The 26,580-nt window shown below is 28.5% G+C and overlaps 1 protein-coding gene across 3 annotated transcripts in view; it reads left to right on the forward strand.

Moving 5' to 3' along the window:
- LOC107454790 (uncharacterized) overlaps positions 1-26,580 on the forward strand; it is a 125,914-nt gene that overhangs the window by 83,392 nt on the left and 15,942 nt on the right. For all 3 annotated transcript variants that reach the window (XM_016072086.4, XM_016072092.3, XM_071184334.1), the window contains 11 exons: positions 2,542-2,595; positions 2,725-2,976; positions 6,436-6,640; positions 10,219-10,387; positions 15,201-15,898; positions 17,340-17,386; positions 17,734-17,782; positions 18,325-18,365; positions 21,301-21,571; positions 23,008-23,173; positions 24,496-25,181. In XM_016072086.4, the coding sequence (XP_015927572.2) occupies positions 2,542-2,595; positions 2,725-2,976; positions 6,436-6,640; positions 10,219-10,387; positions 15,201-15,898; positions 17,340-17,386; positions 17,734-17,782; positions 18,325-18,365; positions 21,301-21,571; positions 23,008-23,173; positions 24,496-25,181 (2,638 nt within the window). The remainder of the gene's footprint in view (positions 1-2,541; positions 2,596-2,724; positions 2,977-6,435; positions 6,641-10,218; positions 10,388-15,200; positions 15,899-17,339; positions 17,387-17,733; positions 17,783-18,324; positions 18,366-21,300; positions 21,572-23,007; positions 23,174-24,495; positions 25,182-26,580) is intronic.

Below are 26,580 nucleotides of genomic sequence, written 5' to 3' on the forward strand. Positions count from 1 at the left end.
GCAGTAATGAATTAATATTGCCTAATTGATATTTTGTCTTACTTTTAATTGTAAATTAGTTTTAATAAGTGCATTTTTAGTTGAATATCTTAAAGAAGTTCAGTTTATTTCTTTTCATTTCAAACTATGTCCTTCTTTTACAGGCGTAAAAAGTATTAATGTTAGATGGTGAAAAATTGAAGAATTATAATGTGTTTATACATTAAAGTAAAATAATTCTATCATTAAACGAATTTTAACATTTTATGATTCAAAAATATTTCAAATTTGTAGAAAATGACCCTGGCATTCTTTCAAACTTAAATTACTTGCAAAAAAATTCATCACAATTTGATATTTTCAGGATATTTTTACGTGGTGTTATTTTATTTCTTAGTAAGTCTGATTTGACCCACCAATTGAAAAATGTGCTTTTTTTTAATGAAAAATCATTGTGTGTAGTTAATATATAGTCTGTACTATAATTGAAAATTTCCTGAAAAGCCTGGAAATGTCGAAGATTTTTATATCTAAAATTAAGTAAGGAGCTCTATGTTTAAAGTCAGTTCATAACTTTCCTGCTATGAGAGATTGGTTTCTTCCTTGCATGAGAAAGTACTAGTGTGTAGCGACCGGAAAAATTCTGGTGTTTCGGAGTCGAGATGCTAGGAGGGTTAGCTTGTCAGTACTACAACAATATATCAAGCATATTAAATCTTATTACAACTTGTAACTTTTCTCTCAAATGTTCAATTGGGAAAAAAATTATGATCATGTTCACTTTGATCTAAATAATTTTTTACCCCTTACGACTTTCAACTACTGATTGATATTATGTATTAACTGTACTCAACAAACTCTGATCCTTTTTTTTTTTAATTCCAATTTTGGATAATAATTGTGAGGATTTATGTGTTTCTTTTCTTTAGTAAGAAAGAGGTCGACATTATATTTTATATATTAACTGATTTTCTTAACTAGATATAAAATAAAGATATATACAGTAAGATAAACATGTTTATAGGGGTAGAAATTAAGAAAACTTACATGCTGGTCTAAAGGACTAAACAGTAACTAAAACACCCTGTTCTGTTAAATGAATAATTTATAGATGAAATAAAATAAAATTAAACAGTATAAATTTCTAAATTTTTGCAATTTGATTAAAAAAATATGAATGATGCTCTTTGCTAATTGAAGTTTTATCATAAGTTTTTAGTAAACAAGTTTAATGTTGCATATTTGCGATAAGTAGAGCACTATGTTTAAACATTAAAGGTAAAAAGAAAAATTATTAATCTGGATAAAAAATTACGAGGACTGTAATATACACAATTAGATGTATGATATTCACCTAAGATTTTTTGATAGAACATATTAAAAAATAAATTACCATACCCTTTATTCAGAGTTGACATTAATTTACTATAGCCTAGACTATATAGACCTAGACTATAGCCTTGACTATAGCCTAGAAGACCACTGATTATTTCATAAGAGTTAAAGTCTATTTTTAAAGGTACTCAACCATTTATTTTGTGCCCGGCATAAAACTATTAATGGATATAATTTTTTTTTATCAAACCTTTCTCCCTGTATACAATTCCATAGCTGCCAACTCTGCTGAATTTTCCCAGTAGGCTACTGAATTTTATTTGTTTTTCCTGGTCTACTGGTTTAATAAAAATTTTCTTGGTTTTTGTACTTTTTAGAAAATGCCCTAAAACTGTGTTAATTAAAAAAAAAAAAAATCCCTGTTGAAATGGAATATTTGCACAGATTATTGCGTGCTTGAATATTTAAATAAGTATATTGCTAATGCATAATGAAACATGCCTCATTTAAGTAAGTCAGTCTAAAGCTTCTTTTTTTCTAAAATGTTCAGTTTATTTTTATTCAGAACTCCCCTTTTAAATTAATTTAAAAAAATCTCATAGCTGCCTTTGATGAATTAAATGCCTATTACTATTCAAAATTATGAGTTAACATAATACACGACATTTTCAAGTTTTTTTAATGTCAATCATAACTGTAAAATATTCATCACATTATGCGACAATTATGAAATTTTTATTTCATAAAATCTACTGGATTTTTTCCTAACCATGTTGGCAGCTAATTCTAAAAAGTTATAATGCCCTTTAAAAAGTCTGTATTTTGTAAAACTGATATTAAAAGAATCCTTTAGTTGCATTTTGAAAATACTTTGTAAATGTGGGGTTTAAAAAAAAAAAAACTTCAGCAGCTTCTTGCTTTACGTTGCTCTGTTTTAAAAAATAATTAGCAAAACTTTGTTTAAAAAAGAAAAAAGAATCAGCTGCAACTGCTAAACCTCACTCTGCTTTTAAAAAGATCCATATGGATTCTCATAGAATGTACTGTTTCCAAAGATATCTTGGGTTGCTGCCAAAATAAATTCACTCATTTTGTTGCATGTGATTTCTATATTTCATTTTCTTTTTCTCCAGAATTTCTTCTGCATGCACACATTTTGACTGTTATTTTTACAAGTTCACATTTTTCTATACTTTTCTCACATTCTTTTTTAATGTTTATCAAAAGGATTTTCATGCTCTGGATAATCAATGTGAAGTACAATTTAATAGAGAAAGAATGGTAAGTTCATCTACTATATAAAAAAGTGCATGATAAAAATGGTTTTAAGAATGATATTGATGTGGTGTGTTTGTTAAATATTTTTTTTTCTGCATCCTGACATTTTTCTAATTATTTTTTCCCCTCTAGTTTATTGAGTCTAAAATGTCAAAAGAAAGTCCAAAGACTCCTGAGCTTCCGTCACCAACAACAGCTAATCAGCCGCTTGAAAGTGGCTCTTTTTTACCTGTTATTGTTGATGTCATGAGTGCAAAAGATGGTGGCCAAGCAATTTATGCATGTGATGAAACAGCAAAGAGTTCTAAAATGTCTAATCCAAGCGCGATTGATGATTCAGAAGTGGTTGATGATCCTAGCAAAAAAGTTAAAAATCAAACTCTGGTACATAAAATGTTTTTATAAAATTCTTTTTTTATAGAGCAACTCCGCCATTTGCAAATGTCACATTTGCAAACCTTAAAAAGCATATAACTCAGTTAAAAATGCTCTACCTTTTCTAATAATTTTTTGGAAAATAGGTTTACATTTACACCAATTTCTAAAAACTTTTAGAAGCAAAATTAGAATTTTATTCCGATTTCATAGTCAGGATAATGGTCTTTTGAGAATTTTCCCAAGAATCTGTTAAAAATAAGTTTTTCCCCCTTAACTATGAAAGATTCTAATATTTTGTTGTTTACAGTGAATATTCAAGGAAAAGTTTACTTTTTTTTATTTAATATTAAATTCATACATAACACAGGGCTAGGCATGAGTCCCTTTTTCTCACTATCTTAAAAAATGGTAACTTTTATTGACTGTTTTTAAGGCTTAGTCACTTATCTCACTTTTTTTTAAATTTCACAATTTTCACCCATTTCAATCAAAAGAAAGATTTCACATTTTCCTAAACCCATGATATTACAATCCTCTTGCTCTAGTAAAAAAGGATTCATCCAAGTGAATGGGGCATAAAAGAGGATTGAATATGTGAAGAAAAATAGACAATTTCCACTTTCAAATGAATTCCCCTTGAAATGCAAGAGAGCCATTCATTGTATCAAGGAATGATTTTATTCATGATCTAACTTAACTTTCGATTTCTTATCTGCTGTGGAGCTGCAGAACAGGAAATTTTGTGTATTTCTCATTGAATTGAATTTCCTTTTTTTGTAGGCTTCATATGTACCTTAAATGTGCTTAGTAGGGCATAATTTTGCATCATAGAAATTAAGCACTCTTAAAAGTTCTTATTTTACTTTTAAAAGCTCTTACTTTTTCTTCAAAAGAAAAAGCGTAAATAAAATGTTTACTTTTATATTATATTTTTTATTATTTGTTTTCCTTTTCAAAAATTTGATTATTTTTTAATAAGATGTTATTATGTCATGTGAATTTGAGTAATTTCCCACCGTTGGATATTTTTAAAAAATTATATTTGATTTTAGTATTTATTAAGAATTTCAGTCCTTTATATGTGATTTTTCAAATTGTGCTGTTTTTTATACAATGTTATGACGCACAAATTTTAAATTAGAGAATTTCAAATTAATTCACCTTAAATTTACTTGGTTTTATAATCGTTTTATCAGTCACATGAGTTCACGAAGTTCCACTAATTTTTTTTCACATGGTTTTTTAAATTTCCATATATTAATTAATACAATGTTTATTATGTTACATGTATTTCAGTAACAACTATTTTTTAATGATTTATTCGAAAATCACTCTCGGACTTATTTGATTTCACCGTGATTTCTAGTTTTATTTCCAGTGTTTACCTTAGGCGCTCCTGCGAATTTTTATAATTTTGTCACCTCTTTCCTCGTGATTTTTTAATACGATGTTATTACTACTTGCCTTTTTCACCTTAAAGTTAACTTTTTTTACGCACTTGATTCAGAGCGATTACCTTGTAAATTAATATTGTTTTCTGGCAGTTCTGACTCTTGTATTTCAGGTTTCAGTAATGACAATTTGTTAATGATTTATTCAAAATTCACTTTTAACGGTTCTATTGTGATTCCTCTTTTTTTTCCCTGAGAGTTTTTTTAACCATTTTTATTTTTTATACAAAGTTATTACATATGCATACTTCAAATTTAACCCCACATGTGTCGCACATATTTCCAATTTTGATACTTTTAATACGATATTGTTATTTTTTATCTCATTAATCACTTTTTGCCACATTCGTTTTGCACCGTTTCTATTGTAAAAGTACTTTTTTTTCTCCAATAATAGTTCTTAAAGGCTTTTTCAGTTATCCGCATCGTATTTAAAAACATATCGTTTTTTTACTCTTGAAGAGAAACACGTCTCAATAATTATGTGTTGACTTTACATGATAACAGCAATATTATTGTTGTATACTTTCATTGCTTCTTTAATATAATACTTTAAGCCATAGTTGCTAAAGTTAAACATGCAACTATTTTTTTAGTTGGGAAAAATTAAAAAATATTTATTATTTAATTTAAAAAAAAAAAGATTTCAATAGCAGTAAATTAAAGCAATATACAACAATAAATGATTCTAAACTAATTTTTTCACTTTAAGTTGTATATTTTTAAGGTTATTAGGATGTTGCCTGAATATTAACACTGTTTTTAATTAAGTCACTATTATTTATCACTTTTTAAAAACATTTAGTCACATTTTCTACAATGAGCCCTGATAACATCATTAATATTAGTTATATGCCTGTAAAGAATTAAGAAGTATTTAAATTACTTTGAAGTAGTACTAATTTAAATTTTTTTAAGGTTATATGTATTATTGATTACAAATAGCTAGTTTGGCAACTCAGATATTGTATTACTTCCATAACACTGAGTTTAAAATTTTAACAAAAGTTTTAAACTTTTGAAAGTTACTTAATATTAAAGCAAGTGTAAATGATTTCAAGACTTATTTTTCAAAAACTATTTGAACTGCTAGAATTTTTTCCTCTAAGTTATATGCTCTTTTTAAAGTCTGCAAATACAACATTTATAAATAAAAGAATTGTCTTATAGCAGGGCTCGAAAAACAGCCCGTCCGTCCGCCCTCGGCGATAAAAAATTCCCCGCAGACAACCAATTTCTCGAATCCGCCATCCATGCGGACGGCCATCTTCCCGTTTATGTTCGTGATACATTTTCAATTTTTGTTATCTTACAATAGTTTAGCGCCTCACCTCTAAAATGACCCACTAATCTAGTACTACAGCAACATTCTGCGCATGGTGGAATTGATGTTTTCTTTGTTTGGGAGTACTGCAGCGGTTGATAGGGGCTTTTCAGCAATGAACTTACAAAAAAATACATTACGTACTGGTCTTAAGCAGGAAGCGTTAAACGCAATTATGAACATCTACCTAAATGGAAAACCCCTTTCAAATTGCAAAAACCTCTGTAAATCATTGACTTGATTGTGGAACTGGCAAACGTCATATTTGATTCATTTAAAAAACGCGGTACTCTCGGATAAATTGACATTCCAGATAACTTGACCTTTGTCATTTAAATTATTTCATAAAAGAAATAAATTATTTCATAAAAGAAATACATACTAGGTTACTATTAGTAACCTAGTATTTCTTTTATTACTGTATAATGTAATCCTATTTGTAATCCTAGTAACTACTAATTCATTGTGCAATTTATATAAATGTTTGTAATAAATAAAAGAAAAATTATATTTTTATTTATTTAGAAGGTACGGGTTAATTTCAAAGGAGGACGGGTACATTGTTGGACAACGGGGACGGGTAAAATTTCTGAGTTTTTTCGAGCCCTGCCTTTTAGTTAATAATTCGTTGTTAACCTTGATTTTTATTGGACAATCTTTCCAATCAGATTTTTTTATTTATAATTTCAGAACATTATCCAGAATGTGAAAGTATCTAAAAATGCTCCTTCAGTTCTACAGTCTTTTCCTAAAGTCATGCACAAACATTCTATTTTCACTCTGCAAAAGTCTATTCCGGTCATTCCGGAAGGACAGGAAATTTTTCCAGATACTCGGAATCTCTTTTCTCTTAAGACTCATACGACTAGAAACAAATTAGCAGTACAAAGTTTAAGTAAGTAATTTTATGTTCAATCATTATTTTTCATTTCATTTGTTACAAACTAATGTTGTTACTCCTTTGCATTACATTCCTTACTGGACCATAGCCTATCTAGCAATTCAGTGTCTGTTACAAAAAGCTTGTTGAAAGTTATTTTTATCTTGAGCTCAACAGATTTCTGAACATGCATTTGTAGTCATTATTAAATATATATCATAATCTCACTTTAATGATGATATTTTGAGCATTAGTTTCAAAATAGATAATGTTAAGTATAATGCTTAGTGTTTCTTAAAAATAAATTGTGGCATTAAATTGAGAATAAATTGTCGCAAGCCCAAAAACTGTCTTCAAATGTCGCTGTGAGCGCAGAAGAAAATATTAACTCTTTGTTTTCAAAAACTTTGAAGTAGATGTTGTAATGTAACCCGAGAAGCAGCTTGCCGCTATTAACTTGCTTAATCCCTTCATCACCTTTTTAATTACCATAAATCATTCCATTCATTTATGTATGTTCATCTTTGTCACATTGTAGTTTTAAAATCAATAAATGTTTATTGATATTCAAAAAAGGCGGTCCATATAAGGTTCCACTTATATGGAAAGTTTCCACTTGAGTCCATATGGTGGTCCATATAAGTGTAAACTTTCCATTATTTCTATTTTATACTAAGAAAACAAGAATTAATTAGATTAAACAAACATAATTCTAAACTCGTATTCGAAATTATTATTAAATATGACTGCACTTAGGTACAAAACCCGAAGTCCTTACTTATTTTTTCCTTTAAGAAAAAGTCTTTTCTGCATATTAACATTCTCTTTTATTATCATTTTCAGCTTTCAAACTCAGAAGTCTTATGATGTGCATTTTGTACCTACTTTCAACCATAGTTTATTCCCTCATGATTAAATTGTTAAAAGCTTATGGTTATATAAGGTTTAACTTTTATATTTTTCTTCGTAGCTCTTATGTGTATTATTTGTTTTACAGAGTGTCTACCTGTCAGGAAAATCATGAAAGTAATTCTTTTGAAAAAAGATCACAAAAATTATGAAAAGTCNTTTCAGCCATAGTTTATTCCCTCATGATTAAATTGTTAAAAGCTTATGGTTATATAAGGTTTAACTTTTATATTTTTCTTCGTAGCTCTTATGTGTACTACCTGTCAGGAAAATCATGAAAGTAATTATTTTGAAAAAAAGATCACAAAAATTATGAAAAGTCCCGATTTTTTAAATGGAAATTTATCCTTTTCAAGCTCTTCAGGAAATGATAACTCAAATTCAGAATTAGTGTATCATAAGAAAATCTATTAATAATATCGAAATTCAAAAAACTCTTTGAAAATGGCAAAGAAGCAATGAATAACTACCGAATACGGACTTGGATCTATGATGGAATCATTACGAACTGAATGATTAAAACTGATAGCATTGCACATTGTTACGACATCATGTAAAGAACATTACATTAAAAAAAAATTTATCTGAGAATGACCGAAAAAATTATAATAACTGTAGAAAAACCTTTGAAAAAGATTGTGAATGTGTAATGGAATCGTTGCAAACCAAACTCACCAAAAAAGTGGTAATTCGCTTTCGAAATTAATTATTTAAATTTAAAATTTGAAATGCATGTTAATATATTCGAATTTAGAGGGGAAACAAGTGGGTATTGTTTTAAAAAAAAGGATAAATAACCAGTGAAACACAAAAGTTTATGACTGAATCGCTACCGATGGAGTGTGTCAAAATATAATTAATCAATTTTGAAATTCGCTAGTTGTAATATAATTGTAATAAAAATATCAGAAATCGGGGGAAGAAACAATAGATAGATGCTGAAAAAACTATTGGAAATCGATGGGGATTCACTGTGGATTATTCTCGAATTCAGAGCATCAAAAAGTGATTAATCAAACTTGCTCTTTGCTTTAACATATTAAAAATATTCGAACTTAAAAGAAAAGAAAAACACTTTTAAAAGGTTAAAAAACAATCAGAAAATGATGTCGTTAAGATAAAATCGTTGCAAATTGAACACATCAAAAAAGTGAAAACTCTAGTTCAAAATACCTGAGTCATAATAACGTTATATTAAAAACATCTAAATTTGAGAAGCATATTTGAATGGCTGAACAAATGATTGAAGCAGCTAAAAAGAATAAAAACTATTGAAAATTAACGGGTATTTACGATGGAACCGTCAGAAAAAAGGGATTACTCAAATTCAGGTGGAATAGCTGGAGAGGAAAACAATAAATAACTGTTGAATAGCAATCGTAAGTGTTGTGACATCGAAAATATTTAAAATCCATGTTTCAGAACACCATAATAAAAATATCAGAATTTGAAAAATTTCCTAGAAACGGCCCCAAAATTATTATAACTATCAAAAAACTGTGAGAAATTTGATTTGTAGAAATAGACCTATTTTATTTATTTACTTTGTTTTTCCCCCTTATTTTTAACTTATCCAACACGTAATCACAACTGAAAGGCATGTGAGGCATAAATTTTTTTTTCTTCCAAAAAACTGGCAAGCGGTATTCTTCTCAAAAAATTTGAATGTTTCATACTAATTTGAAGTTCAGAAAGAGTGGAAATTTAATTTCATATTACAAAGAAGTGGAAGAAACCAAACCTATTAAAATTTGTTGAAAAAGCAGAAAAGAAAGTGATTGATGTGCAGACTCATTTGAAAAACTATAAAGAGTAAATACTGGACAAAATGAAACTGAATGTTCTGATATTATTCCTCCAAACCTACAATCAGGAATGCTAATACTACCTGAGAAACAAAAAGAAAATTCGAAACTATTTTCAAAGTCACAAACAAAATATAAGAGTTTTGATAACTATAAATACATTTATATATTGTATGAAAATATGGATTCTGAACTAATACTTTTTATTTTAATTATCTTCTCATGACATATTTCTATTATGAGATAAACTGAAGAAGAGAGATGAATTTTTTTTCTTTCTGGGACTTGATTGGATCATAGGAGGAGAACATAATATTTTCTCTACCATCTTTTTAAAGCTGGATAGAGAATATGATATTTATCTAATCATAAAAGAAAAATTATAAGCTTGCGATGTACAATAACATTTTATTTATTAATGATATGAATATGCTTAAGATTAACAGTTCCAAATGAACTATTTTTGTTAATAAGTAAAGAACATTAGAGACTTGATATTGTGAAACTTCTTTCAGATTCTATGAATAAAAAACTATTAAAATAGACGATAGTGTATGTCTGCTGTTGTTACCTTTTTTTTAAAAATTATATTGCCTATTTTTTATTATTTTTTTTTTCAAACTCTAAAAATTTTAATATTTTTTTATAAATGCACTATTTACTATTTTTTTAAATTAATGTTTTGAATTGTAAATGAAGTCTTAGATTTTAAAATTTTTTTTATTTCCCAGTTTAAATTACAATTTTAAGGTAATAGTTTAAGAATTTAGTGTGGGGAATATAAAATAAAATAGAATTTTAATTTTTTTGTTACTTACTAAGTGTTTTTGTGATTGTTGGAATGCTTTAAAAACTTTATATACTATTTTTTACCTTTAGGAACCAGGCTGAAAGCTGAAGATTATATAACAAATTCAGTTTGGTGGCTTATACAGAATCATTATCTACCTATGAATCCACCTTGTACCTTATGTGGATCTAGGGATTTTCTAATAGAGCGTGACGATAAATTTCATGATAAATATTGTTGGATTTGTAGAAATGGAAAGTAAGTATATTTCAGTAAAAAGTCGAGTATTGTTATAAAAACTGATATGCAGTACAAATACTTAACAGTGTGCAAAAAATAAAATAATAAAAAAAATCTTATGTAAATTTTGATCTAATGATGAGATTGTCATACACTCGGGCTCAATCTCAATAGTTCAAGGATTTATTAAACTTGATTAAACATTTTAATTAAATATTGATCTGATAGAATATTAACAAATTGACAGCGTTTTGGATAAAGAAATTGTGCTATAAAAATTTTCTGTATATTAATCTCAAACTATTATGAATTGTTCAGTTCATAATTAATAAAATTATGTTGGAAACTTTTAAAAGTTCCTATTCTGAAGTTAAAATTAGTATATTTTATCTTTTTTTTTTCTCGATAAAATTTGCTCTTATTATACTTAAATAGAGCAAGTTATAACTTTTTTTGTTCATACATTTAAACTTTTTTAAAGTAGTCTGTTATTAAACAATTTCAAAAAATACCCTAACATTTTTGAAAAATGTTGTCCTGATTTTTTTTACTATGCCCAATATAAATCATTTATAGGTGTTTTTTTTTGTTGTTTTGTTTTGATAAAAAGGCTGATGGAATTTGAAAAGTATTGTTAGTCAGTAAAAATGTATTTTTATCACCTACCTAGTTTTTTTCATTTTTAAATTTGCAATTTTGTTTAATACATCCAAACATAAAAATCAAAAACTTACATTCAGAATGTTTTTTTTTTAAATGTAGGTTAACATAATAAAATATTATAAAATTTCAAAAGAAATAATAATAAGAATCTTGTAAGAAATAAATGATGAACATTTATGTATAATATCAAGTATTGTACTCTTACAATTAAATACATATTTTATTTGATATAATCAGTATATTAGCAAATCACTCTATAAGTCTCCAATCTAACAAATTGATGGCAACGTAGTTGACAGAGGATGATGATTTCTCGATAGTAGCAACCTTCAAACGATGTATGTCAAAATTTCATGACATTCTGATAATTTGTTTAGAGGTTATCAGTGGTTTTAGAGACACTAGTTTTGTAAGTCTTTAAGCAACAGATAAAGCATAAATTTTGTGGGTTGATTTGACATTGTTTTTTAATGGGAAAAAATACTGTTCAAATCAAACAGTGACTTGATATGCATTATGAAGACTCTGCACTAAAGAAATCTATTATTGACTGATAATGCTGATCTCTCTTGTCCAAAATCAGCAAATCCTCCTGTAAACATACACAAGTCCAAACAATAGTTTTGAAAGACTGTAAAGTGAAGTTGTGTGAGATAACTTTAAAGATTTCAGATGGTAGCGTCATGATTGCCACTTTTCAGTCCTAGGACTGAATCAGTCTTGAAAAAAAAAATTAGCTCAAAGTAGGCTATCTTTTATCAATTAATATCTTTTCCCCCTTTGCTGTTCAAATTAAATTTTTTTTTCTCTAAAAATGTAATAAATATTTTTTATTTAAAAAAAGTAAAATATTAAACATTGTTATTGTTCATAATTATTGCAAAATGATCGCGTAATAATGTGACAATGCAGTTAAAGAACAGGTTTAATGGAATCTCAGATCGTACTTCTTAAACCAAATTTTTACTATTGTTGAATCTAAATTTGCTTCAGTTTTCATTTTTTCCCCCCAACATTTTGAAATGCAATGCTAGCCAAAGTTAAATTGAGATTATTTTTTTGAAGAAAGAAAATTGTGATGGGACAAAAGATAAACAATGGTGGAATAAGTAGAGATATGAATAGCTTCATGAGAAAATTAGTGGTTTATTTAATGATTGTCCTGTTACTTATTTAACGATTGGTGTAAAAAATTGTATATACTTAGCTGTTATCTTTATTCTGTTTGCTATAAAAAAATTGACAAAATAAAAGTGTTTTAGAAAAAATAATTAAATATGATCATTGAGCTATTATTTTAGCTAGGTACATTTTGAAGGCTGTGAGCTATAAATCTCTGAAAATTCTGGTGAACAATGATAGACCTTGTTAATTGGTCAAAAAGTTTTTAGAGTGGCACTCATGAAAGTGTGTTTACAATTTGACACGAAAATTCGGCAGGCATAAACTGCTTTCGAAATGGAAGCAACATTTACTCACACTGGACCATAAATAACACATTGACAATTCAGGATGCTGTTTGGAGCTATTTTAAGGATTTCTGTTTCAGTATGGAACAAGGGATGAAACATGGATTCACTACTGCACAACTGTATTCAAAAGATCAGCTGAGTCAGTCGCAGCTAGTGAAAACCATCTAAACTCTTAAAAGTCTGCTGGCCAGGTTATAAAATGCATATTTCAGGAGGCACATTGTATTTTGCTCGTCAACTATCTCGAGAAAAGTGAATCTATCGATACCGAATATTACGTGGCATTATTGGGTCAACTGAGTCAAGAATAAACGGCCTCACATGTGAAGGGAAAAAGTTCTGTTTCATCAAGACAGTGCTCTCTGTTTCAAGTCAATGAAAATGATAGTTAAATTCAGTGAATTACACTTCAAGTTGTTTCCTCATGCACTGTGCTCTCCAGACCTGTCCCAGCGACTACTGGCTTTTTGTAAGCCTCAAAAAAATGCTCCACTGAAAGAAATTTTGCTCAAATGAAGAAATTATTGGGGAAGCTGAGGCCTATTATAAGCAAAAGGACTGTAAAATATTAGAGGACTGTATTTTTTAAAAAAGGCAGTAGCGTATTAGAGGAGCAGTGGAATAAATATATCACTCTTGAAGAAAAGCATGTTGACAAAAAAGTTAGAATTTCTAAAAGAAAAAAATCTTAGCTAGACCAGAGGATTTTTGAATGATATATTACGATAGAATTTCTGTCACTTCCTTCGGCTTTTATGTTGACATTTTCTTGCATTTTATGGATTACAAAATAGCAAAAATCCCCCTCTAATATAGTAGCTAAAAAAAATTACTCACGGCAGAGCAAAAATAAAGAAAAATAAAAAATAGTGTTTCCCTATTGATTATTGAAAACATAAGCGAGCATATAACATATTTGCAATGGATTTGTATTAATGTATTTAATGAAATTAACCAATACATTTAGTATAAAATTTTAAAATATTAAGTATAGTAAACTCTTAGAACTTATTACAAATGAAAATTATATCTGAAAAGTTTAATTTGTAGATGGTAGCATATAAAAGACTTGTATCGTTTACATTTATCAATTGTTAATGAATCCAGTAGTATTGAATTCAATTCGAACCAGTAACACGAATTGAGTTTTGACTAGCAGTTTTGAACCTAGTTCAAAAGGTAGCAGATGCTTTCTGAACCTACTTCAGAGTAACCTGACTCGTTCGGATGCATGAGTCATTTTTGAAACTGATTCAAGGAGTTGATATTGATACAAATTAAACTGATGTCTAAAGCAGCTTCTTTCAGATAAAAATGCAGCTCTATTCAAAATGAGTTTATTACACTTTTTTCTTGCATTTTCTCAATGCATTAAATTAGTCATGTAATATTTTAATGTTTTTCTTATGTTTACTTAATGTTTACTTGCAAAAATTAAAAGATATTTATTTATTATAGAACAGATTATTAATATTTTTTATTCTTTGAATTTTCTAACAATGAATGTATGTTAAATATTTTATTATTCTAAACTAACCATTTGTAGCTTAGTGTTAAATTTAAAGCACTTGGTGTTTTATTTAAGGACAAAATTTGAATTTTAATAGCATAAAAATTTATGCTTAGCAGTGTATGTTGGGCTTATAATTTTGTAACACTTTTATTAATGTATACCTAAATTTAAGATTGATCTGTATCAGCTGTATTGGTTTCAGTGGGAAACTGATAGCAAAATAAAATCGCTCTTTCCGTCGCATATGTGTATATATTATATATGGTTAACCTCAATTCTAGAACGATTTTTTTTCATCCAAAGATTAAAACTCGAAAAAAAATTCACATTCATGTTCAAGGATTTTTGTGAAATGTTAATTTAGTGTTTCGTTCTTCCAATATTCTTTGTTTTTGCCAAAAAAATATTTAAATTCAATTATTTTTATTATTAATTAAAAAAAATAATCTCTGAAGTGATGGAAAAGCCTTACCAAAGAAATGAAATACTCAATATACAATTATAAAGATAGTGATCTTGATTTTTTAAAATATTAATAATATTTATGTTGTTTTCAAATACAGTAGGGAACCGATTATCCGGAACGATCGGGACCATCGCTATTCCGGATAACTGATTTTTCCGGTTTTCTGAATCGCTACAAAAAGCCGTTTTTTTTATTGTTAAACCCAACTAAAAAAAAAAATTTTTTTAGAAATAATCTTAAAAAGAAGAAAAAACGATGAAGTAATACACTAATGATTATTTCCAAAATGATGGTAAGGTAAACATCTTTCAAAAAAGAAAGAAAAATCCTAAAATCTTATGAGGAAAAAAAATTTTTTTTTTAAATGGCGGGAAAATTTATCGAATTTCGTTCCGGTTTTTTGGTTTTCCGGTTTTCTGATTTCCGGATAACGGGTTCTGTACTGTATAATTGTTTTCTTTTTTTGCGACATTCTCTCTCTTTTTTGTCTGGATTTTAAATTTCATTTTCTTATTAATAAGAATTCTATAAGTATTGAAAAGCCTACAAAAAAAATAATAATTCTGAATGTACAATTTAATGATTATTTATAGATATTTGCAAAATATTAATAACAATAATATAGTTATTCCTTTCAAATGTAGATTTAGTGCTTTATTTTTGCATTAACCTTTTTTTTGTGATTTAATTTCTCTATATTTTTTTCCTTTTTTGCAGTTGCCTCGCAAGGGAACCTATTAAGAGGCCGAAATTCTTTGAGCGCTTCCAGCTCTTTACATTGGAAGATTTGTTACTGTTAACATTTCACTGGGCGTGCCAGTCCGATATCGAAGAAATATTGGCAGACGTGTCTTTAGACGTTGAAACTATCTGGAATTATTATAAAGCTCTTCAAGAACTTTGTCATAATGCTGTGATTAAGAGTGGCAAGATAGGGACTTGCCCCAAAGCTAGAATAGAGACATCTGTAGTGAAGTTGGGGAACTATTTTATATTGGGTGCTTTAGAAAGGTTCAATCGTTTCACACGACTTCAAGTAATTCCAGTCAACGAAGCATTTGAAACTGATAGGCACCTGAAACTGTTAGAAGAGTGGTTGAATTATAATTCAGTTCTCATAAGTGAATCGAAAATACCGGACGAGTTTTTAAGGAATGTGTATAAAGTCAGCTCTGATCCTACTTTTACGGATTCAAAAAGTAATGGTTACCATATAATGAACATTTCAAGGTATTTAGTGCGCAATATGATAGGTATATTTGGAAAAGTAAAAGTTCAGTTTTTGCACCAACAAATAGTACAAGGTTTTTTGAATGAACTGATGTGGAGAGACAGGAATGGAAAATTTTTTGATCAAGCATTCTGGAACATACTTATAGACATTGGGAAGTTAGATCGTGAGACGATGGTGCAACGTGAGTGTTTTTTTTCTTCTTCTTCCTATCATTGTTAATTGCATGCATGGTTAAATATTTTGTTGCAGCAATATTTATTGTAGAGATTATGCATTAGTGTCTATAATTCTCAAGTGTTTTGTTGCAATATCTATCCTCTTCAAAATGTTTTGAGCAAACAGTAATAAATTATAAATTGTGAAACTATTGAAATACAGTAGAACCTAGATTATCTGACACGGGTATGTCATAAAATCAAGAACATTGGATATTCAGGAACTTTTTTTTTTATATAACTGTCGTTGAACTGCCGACCCAATGTGTTTAGTGTTAATAATGTAATGTTTAGTGTTAATATGAATGCAGTTTATTAATTTCATTTTTGTTTATAACTATTTATATTAATCTTCCTCAAATGTTCTTAATGTTATTGGGCATGTATATATATATATTTGCCAGGAATAAATAGTTAAATGATTTTTGTCTTTTTTGTAATGTAATAAAGTCATTCTGTACTCAAAAAATATTATAAGCCTGTATTGTGTATGCAGATATTTGATTATTATTATTTATTTTTTTTTGAAGAATGCATAATTGCTTCTTATATTTGTATAAAGGACACATTTTTATTACACTAAATATTTACTGCATTTTCATTGTGTAAAAATAAGCTCATATTAGATGTAATTTTATACTTTGTTTATTCAGGTGAAGATTTTAATGTTATCTTAGATTTAGTTTTTAATAGATAGTTTTAGTTAGTTTTTTAATACATAAACATATTTTTAGATTTTCTTTCTTTTTATTTCTCTAATAAGTAAGATTTTTTTCCATATAAACTATATACTTGTGTATATTATGTTTTCTTTTTTTGAAAAATTTCTATTAAATATTTAAAAAATCCTTGTGCTATAAATTTCTAGCATAGCATTTTTTTAAATAGCATTTTCCCCCAAAATCCTCTCTAATTTTGTTTTTATGATGTTGGCAGCTATGCATTTGGCACCAGGGTATGCCAAGGCCCTCTGCTGAAGATTCCACCAGGAAGGCCTATTTTTTGACCCATTAAACCAATCCTATTATACTAGCCCAGTTCATTCTTTTAATTTTCTCGATGTTGAGGAGGTTGGGTTCTTTAAAAAAGAAATTCCCGAGTTAAAGTAGCTTTATCCAATGCCAATTTCTTCGATGTCACTGATAATAGAGAATTTAGATGAATAAATACCCCTTCAAAAATGAGGGGTAAATAACTGCAGGGGAAGGAAGCCATTTAAATTAGTAAAAAACTGGAAAAAAAATCTCACTCCATATATTTCAAATTCCTTTTCATGCTTTTTATAACGTAAGCAGAAATTAATTTAAGCTTGATTCTTCAATTTTGAATAAGTGACTTTTTACATATAACTGTTAACAATATTTATAACATAAATAATAATAATTATTATTATTACTTTTTTTTTAGCTAATCCTGTAATTGTAAATAGAGGGAGGACTTTGGACAATGATTGTGTAAGTCAAGCTATATTTATTTTTATATCAAGTATTCTTTTGCTATATTTATTTTTATATCAAGTATTCTTTTGCTGCTAACTTTATATTTAATTTATGATTGCAAAAGAAGTTAGAAAACAATTTCATGTCTGTTACTATCTACAGTTAAATGTATATCCATAAAATACATTATGATAATATTACTTTGTTGAACCCTTTGGGCAATCAGAGTCATTAGTTCTTTTTTTTTTTAATGAAATTACTGATAAATATAAAGTTTAGATTGTGGAGTACACCAATAATGCATGCTTATTTATTTAGTGTTTAACTACATCTTAAATTAATATTTTTGTTTTCTATTACAGAGTCATTTAAGCCCTGCGCTCGTTGCCCGATGGGGGAGGGTAAAAACAAGTAAGCTTTTTTCTACCAATATAAAAATATTTTTTTAAAAATGTTTATGATTTTATTTATTGATGCTATTCCTATCCACATAATTTGGCTATAATTTTAAATCAGACTCAGAACTTAAGAAAATTATTTGATTACCGAGGCAAAGTATAAAGTTAACAGAATATTTTTCAAAAGAAAAAAAAGTAGACCATAAAGACTTTGTAGGTTCCTGCTACCAAGAGTAGATGTGTGATTAACGGGGTAGATTTGTTTCAACTTTTAGTCATATCTTTTAAGTTTCAGCTCAAAGTTCAAACTTGGCAGAAGTTAATAAAATGTGTTCAAACTTGTTGTTTAAACCACAGATAGACAGATTACAAACATTTATGCTATCACTTTTTATATTTTCTCTGATTGTTAAAAACTATTGTTTAGTCTTCTAGATTTTACTGAGAAAACTGAAAGTTTTTATATCTAGGATTTATTATTTTTAATTCTTTTAACTTTTTCTTTATTTAATTCTTGTTTAGTTTATATCTCATAAAAAATTCCAATCTTTATAGCAGCAGCTGTTAAAGAAAATGAAGACATACCTTTCATTGATGTAAGTAATTTATTCAAATAGTTTAATATGAAATCTATAATTAATATGAATTGATGAATGCATATTTTTATAAATATGTCAGCAATGCTTGTATTATTTTGTTCTGAGTTGTAAAGTTTTGGTGCATATGAAATATATTTGATATTTTAAATAATATTTTTGGGAAATGTAGAGTAAATGCATTTTTTTTTCATCTTGGTAGTGTTTTGAAAGTATTTATTAATATTTGAAATTATGCATAATATACATAATTTTTAAGTAGAATTAATTTATTAGGGTGTTACCAAATTTGCAAAAATTTATGGAACGAAAAAGGGTAATGGATTTATGAGCTCTAGGATTTTATTTCTTATAAAACCTAAGAGATGATTTATAAAACAAATACCATTATTCAATACTTAATTATTCTTTATTATTAAGTTTATGTATTAGGTAAGGTTTTTCAAGGTGAAATTAAGATATGCTAGCAGTTACCCTAATAGCACCATTACCAGATTGCAATAAAAATGTGACAGTCACTGATACTCATTTATAAAATCATGTATAGTTTTTGCACCACTGATGCATAGGTAAAGAAAGGTAGCATTGTCTGTCTTTGGAGGTGTCCTATTTCGATGTAAACATGACAAAAACGAGCCCTTTAACGTCATAGTGAGTGCAACAAAGATTTGAAATATTTATGTCTCAACTTAGTCACATTGTGATCCTGTAGAGTCGTAAATATGTCACAGTTTCCTCACATAGTGACATCTCAAAAGGCGGACATTGAAACCTTTTTTGACCTATACACCAACACCGCAAAAACCATATGTGACTCTAATTTTGAGTATTTGTGACTGTTGCAGTTTTATTGCAATCTGATGACAGAGTTATCTTGGTTATACAAACAGCTAACCATTAAGGTATATATTTCAATAAATACATAATAATGAGCATAGTACCTTCTTAAGAATCAGTAATGATGATTGCTAAAAATTTATTTACAATAATATTCAATAGAAAAATTTCTGTAAATTGAACTAACTCATTCTGGTTTTCCCTATAAATCAAATTTCATTACCAACTAAAATTTTTTGACATCCATGATAAATCTCAAATGCTGATTAAACTGCACTACTCTTTTTAGTTTTGTTATTGACTTTTATACCTTCAATTGCACATCCTAATGAATTACATGTGTGTTCAAATAGTAAGTTTTATTGAATGGCTCGTTCCCAGAAAAAGGAAAAATTTCACTCACCTAATATTTTTTTATCAATTTTAATATTTCAAATTGGACCATAAAAATAATTTTGGAAGGAAGAGTTTTCAACTGCAATTAAGAAATCAATATTTTAAATTTAAATAAAGCTTCAAATATTTTAATTTCTTTCGAATATTTTAGTTTCTTAATCGTTCAAAAATTTATGAGAAATTTTTTTTTGTAAAGGGTGTTGAAAAAGACTGTTATCAACAACACCCTATTGGTAACAATTTTTTTTTATCCAGGTGCCGATGCTCACCTCCTTAGTAGGAGAAAACTTATCTAGACATTATCAAAGTCGTCAACAAACAAAAAAAAGATCCCCCTTTTCTGGCAGTTTTTTTTCTGAATTGAGCTTTTTTAGCTCCCTTACTACTGGATTCTTGTAAATCTGTCTCTAAAATTAGACAAAGCTGAACTTGGTAGCAAAAAAGCTTTTAAAGTAATTTCTTTCAATTTTGTTTGTTGTTGATTTTATAACATAGGGCAAACAGTATTTCTAGTATCAATACAGAAAAGTGAAAAACAATTATTGCACCCCCCGTGGCAGAATCACGGCGACATTGTCGCAGAACATTACAGAGTTCAAGCAGAAAGATTTTTCTTTTGAAAAGTAAAAATTTTTTGGATTTCTTGGCACGTAATATTTGAACCATGCATTTAGATAATCACTTTTTGACGCGCTTAATTTACGCCGAAGATATCATAAATCAATGATTCCATTGTATTTTCAGCAGTTTATTGATATTGATTTTCACGTGGTTTTTAAATACCACGATGTATTTCAAACAATATGGAAAATTGGAATCGTGCATTTGAGTTTTTACTTTTTAACGCAATGATTTTATCTAATTTTTGGCAGCTATTGATTTCTCAATATTTAAATCCGAAATTTTTATACAAATATTACAATTATTTATTATGCGTTTGAATAACCCCTTTTTGAGGAGTACAATTCGCTTGATTTCGTCGTTGATCTTTTTTTTTTTCGATAATGGATTACATGATTTTTAATTATTTTTTTATTTCAATGATTATTTACAAAGTGCGAAGAAGGAAATAATTTGTGCGTTACCAACCCACCGCAACAAAATGCAAGAATATCACACATAATATTAGAATACAAAAATTCTTGTATGTTCAATTAGAAAAAATTATAGTTTTTTTGTAAACGAAGCTATTATTATTTTAAATTAGTTACATGTATGTTTGTTATTATTAAAAAGTATCTTGCAGAAGGATATTAGTGCTCGACAGTTTTGTCACAGGAATTGCACCTTATTTCCTTCTAACAACTTTATCCCTTTTATGTTTATAAAGCAAACATGTGAATGATCACCGGCCAAGTTATCTTCCTTTTAAAAGAAAAATTCTATTTTTAAAATTCTGCTGCCCAGTTTTTAAAAAGTAACTTTTGTGGACTGCATATTTACCATACTCTCTGTATTTAAAATAAATCAAAATAATTGTTGTAATTAAATTAAAAGAGGTGTATATTTATTACATATTTTTGACATTTTTTATTGATTTAATTTTTTTAAACTCTTGCATTTGCATGACAATTTATTAACTCTTGCATGAAAATTTAGTGACTTTTACTACACGTTGTGTGAAATTTTGATTAAATATTGTTATTATAATTTATATTTTCACTCTCCTATCTGAATATTTTTTTTTTCCTTTGTGTTTTAGACTATTCCAAAGAGTCTAGTTACTGAGATAGAAATTGAAGAGAAAGTGCCTGAAAAAACCTATGAGAAAAGCTTCACACAAACTTCAAATGCAGTGAAGATATCTCGAATTTTACGAGATAATGGCTTTTTGAATATTTTATTTCAGGATTTGCCAGAGGTACCCGGTGGTGAACTTTTAGTAACTCCCAAAGTTTTATTGGGGATAAAAATTGTTTTAAATGACTCTCTAGACTTTCTTGAAAAATATAAGGCAGAATCCATAAGTTTGGGTAAGGATTTTTGTTTTCTTTTGCTGTTGTTTAAATGAAATGTTAATGTGTGTTAAATTTTATTTTATTGTGCAACATATAATTTGGTGTGTTATATAATTGTGTATATAATTTATTTCCCTATTTAAAGGAAGTTATTTATTACCTATTATGTTTTCTTTTTTCCTTATTTATTTCAAATTTATTGCAAAACTTTTAATGGTTTTTGCACCTGTTTATTATTATTTAATCTCTAAGATCTGTGTAATGTTTGTTTAAATCTTATTGTATATTTCAGCAAATTGCACTTATTTGTACTGGTGTTTAAATGAGGAAAACTTTTTTTTTTGAATAAAAGGCTCTTTAAATATTCCTTTTCCACACAAATAAGGACATTTATTATTGCCATTTATCTATATTCAATTCAATCAGTTTTTTTTTCTCCATCTGTTTATGTTAAAATATACAATATGTAATTCTTTTAAATGCGCATTTTTTTCATGCAATTTATTGCTGTGAAACAAGTATCTCAATACATCCTGTTAAGTTGTAAAATTGCATATACAATATCATGAATGAGTTGACAAAATTCAAATTATCGAAAAAGAAAATTGTAGTATTTTAACCATTTAAGCTAAATGAAAAAAGTTTTAAAGTTTAAAAATAATAAAGCATCTTGTGGGAAAAGGAAGTGAGAAACTGTAAATTTCAGAATAAAATTTGATTCAGCTATTTACAGATGATGTCCCCTCAATTTATTACCCATTTCTTCTTGCTGCTGAATTTCAATTTATTAAAGGAATGAAATTAATTCTAGTTAGCATTTAAATAATAACTTTGTAAACACTATAGCTTTTTTTTTTTTTTTTAAATTTAGATGTTGTTGGTTTTACTTCAGTGTATTTAAAGTGTTAGAGATACATTACATTTGATTTTTTTATTATTGATATTGTTTTGTTTTATTAAGTGAGAAATAAAGCAGTACTCTTAAGAAGACAAAAAATTATTCTCTAACCAATTTTATTTTATAACCATTATTGAGCAGTCAACCCAATTTTGGTTTTACTACTATGAATGTTCAACTTCGTAGCCTTGCAATTTTGAACCCAATCCAGAAAACAAGGGAACTCCCGAATCAAGTATTGGGAGGAATTTGCCTTTGTGGAGGACGTTTTTGATGAAACTAACCTGCATTTGTGTTACATGGGAAGGAAAACCTCCCACGCTTAGCCTGACGGCAAGGGGACTCTAACCCATGATCCGTCTGCAACTGAGGAAATTTTACGTCAGCATTGCTGTCTGTGCGAGGCAGTTGCGGAATTCGTATTGACCAGCCATCACTGGGATTCAATCCCAGTTCACATCATTCGCAGGCAAACATCCTATTCCCTGAGCCATCACGGCTCTCTCTAACCAATTATCAACACTCAAATAATAATATAATTTACATTTTTCAGGTCTTCGCCTGAGTGCTGAAGGTTTCATAAACAGTCCAGTCCGGTGGTTAGTAAAGAAAGGATTTATTCGAAGCAAGGCACCTTGTTATGTGTGTCATAACACATCATTTTTGAGGGATAACCCTAAATACGAAGATGGTTGTTCTTGGTTATGTCAGTGGCCAAGGTAACTATTTTTTTATTCTGTTAGCCATCATTTATTCAAATTGTTAGACATTTAAGAGTTTCAGAATTACTATTAGCCATATTATTAAATTAGTACTATTTTAAAACAATACGCTAGCTACTTTAGAAAGTAGTTTTAATTAATATGCTTTATAACACTTTTCTGTTATATCACATGTATATAATTTTAATGTGTCTTTTTATATGTTAGGAAAATGATATAATTTTATTCTGAAAACTCGGCTGCAATTATTTTAATTTAATTATATTTAATCTTATAATATTTTTATTATTATCATAAAAAATTTTAAAAATTAGGAGGGATTCTTTATATGTACCTGCCGAGTCTCCTGTTTTTTAACGAAGACTCCTGTATTTTACAACTTTCTCCTGTTTACCCGTATATTCTCGAATTTCTCCATGTTTGTTGAAAATATTTTTTTTTTTAAAATTTTGACAATAAAATATCCACTAATGACAAAAATACTTCTCTTATCCCTCAACAGATAGTGCTATGTTTAATAGGTAAATTTGTAGGTGTGTGAAATGATTTATGGAGAGCAAATATTTGTGTTTCAAGTTTTGTGCAATTAAGATTTTCTATGCAAATTAAAAACTCATTATTTTTGTTTTTACCTCCTTTAAGTTAGAGTTAATAGCATTTAGTTGATTCGACTAAGTGACTAAATTGACCAAAGTTATTTAAGCAGTTTTGTAAAACTAAATTTAATGATTCTGATTGATTTTCACCATTGATTTTTTTTTCAAGAATGCTGACCATGGATAATAATTTTATTTTTCATTATCATGCATTACATTGATGTGATTTAAAAAATTTCAATATTAATAATGAAAAAGTTTTGTACTTTATCAAGGTTACCACCCCAGGGAGAATAGGAAAAACCTGAAAGATACGAGGAATTTTAAAATCCCTTGAAATGCAAGAAATTTTGATTCCCCCCACCCCCTTTACAAATTGGGAAAATACAGGGAATTTTGATTTTTTCTTTCATTACAAACTGGAAAAGTACTGGAAATTTTGTTTCTTATTTTTGTTTTATAAAAAATGATGATATTTAAGGATGATATTTCAGCTAGACTAAACTATTTTATTTGCGATAGCATTATTTAAGTATGTTCAGCTATTCTTTTTTTCCCAGCAATTAAAACCAATATAGCTCACCGGTGGGTACAGTGATTTTGTGTATCCTCTTAATATATTGTGTATTTTTTCCAGATTTGAGTGGCAACCCTGTTTATTTATCTTTCTATCAATACCAAATAAAATTCTCTTAAATTAAGATATATTTATTTTTCTTCCAGTTGCAAGTTTGAGAACATCTTCAAACGACCACATTTTTACGCTCGTTTTCCTATGCTGCCTATAGCCCACATGAATGCTATGGTTTATCATTGGACAGTACATTCTGAGATCTCACGCATCACATCTGATGCACCCATGGAAATTTCTAAACTGCAGCACGTTTGGCGATCATTCCAAGTACTTTGTTCCACGTCTTTGAGGAGAAAAAAAGTGAGGCTTGGCGGTGAGGGTGAAATGGTAGAAGTGGCCATGGTGCAGTTTGGAAAATTGTACATTCTTGGTGCAATGGAAAGAAGAACAAAGTATACTTTATTGCGAACATTTTACGTTGATCTCGGTGGACAGATCCCAGTTTTCCTGAAAATATTGACCCAGTGGATACTACCTTTATCTTTTGTTATTATCAATGCCACCAAATATGTTCAAATGCCTCCTGAATACAACATAATGGTTGCTAATACTTCTATTACTGACCCTAATGATATTGGTTTCCATGTCTTGAACATAACAACATATTTGTTGCAACACGTAAGCTCCATGTTTGGACATTTGAAGGCTGAAGATGTCAGAGCAGAAGTTATGCAAATTTATTTAGATGAACTGATGTGGAGAGAACGTTACGGAAGAATGCCCAGTGAAACATTTTACAATATATTAGGAGATATTTTTGATTTGGAAACTAAAGGTGAGGTCATCAAAGCTCAAAGTCAGTTCTAAATAATATTTGCTTCTGATGTACTATACCAATCTACTGTTTTTTCTTTTGATATCTAATATGTTATTTCAGGTTTTTGCTGTAACTTAGGATAATTTTGTTTTCATATATGACATGTTTTCAAAACAACTCACTTCTAGGGAAAATAACTTATTTGTAGGCAAAGATAAAATTCAAAATGTATATCATAGGTTCATTAGAGTTTATCATAACCACTCTGCAAGGGCTGAAAATTCCCAAGTATCCATTATTAAGTCCTATGTATATTAATTTTATTGTTATTTATTTTGTTTTCTAATGCGAATTAGAAACTAACTTGAATTGAACATTGTTAGGCATTTTCATAATATCTGCAACTTCTTAAATTTTGTTACAACTGTCTTGACATGAAAAACAGCAGCTGGCATCAAATATTTTAATATTTTTAAAGTAAATAATCCTAAACCGAATTTTTGTATATCGTAATATCCATTCAAAGCATTCTTAAGATTAGCCTCTCTTATTAACCATTATAAAGTAATTGTTTACACTACCATCTATATTTGAGCCGTGGTGAGATCGCTCATCTCCCAATGAAGTGGGCCAGGATTTGAATCCCAGCGATACCTGGTCGATACAGATTCCGCACCCGTCTTGTACCGACCACAGTCCCAATAAAAAAATAACCTCGGTGGAAGACGGAACAAGGGTTAGAGCCCCCTTGCGATTAAGCTAATCGTGAGAGGTTTTCTCTCCATGCAATGCAAATGCAGATTAGTTCCGTCAAGAAAGTCGTCCACGAAAGCAAGTTTCTACCAATACTTGAACCAGGAGTTCCCTTGTCTACTGGACTGGGTTCTAACTTACAAGGCTTCAGCGTGGGACATTAGTAGTTATAAACTCAAAATTGGGTTGGCTTTTTTTTTTAACAGTTATAAAATAAAATAACAATTTTACAGAATTGCGATATTGCCTTAGCAAACAGCTGGATGTTTGTCCTAACAATAGTGGATTGATCTTGTGCTGTAGTTCAGCTTTAAAGCTGGAATACGTTGTGCTCATACTGGGCTAAAGCGAAGAAAGAAGGGCTAGTTAATTTCTTTTATAGAGCTGAAGCTACAATTTCCCTCCCTATGACGTCACACCGCACACAGATCTCTGAGATCGTAAGCAAAGATATATGAAAACTTTGCATCATTCTCTCTGTAAAAATAAGTTCGACTTTTTCTTGATATTATCTTTCAAACTTTATACAATTAACGTATTATTTAAGTTCAAAAACATGGTTTAAAAAAATTTTCTTGGCCATAATATTAAATTAAATACCATTTTAAAGTAATAAAAATATTTTACTAGGTGTCATAAATGAAGCTACAAATACTTTATTTTA

The sequence above is a fragment of the Parasteatoda tepidariorum genome, chromosome 1 (assembly GCF_043381705.1).
Source record: "Parasteatoda tepidariorum isolate YZ-2023 chromosome 1, CAS_Ptep_4.0, whole genome shotgun sequence".
Classification (NCBI taxonomy): domain Eukaryota; kingdom Metazoa; phylum Arthropoda; class Arachnida; order Araneae; family Theridiidae; genus Parasteatoda; species Parasteatoda tepidariorum.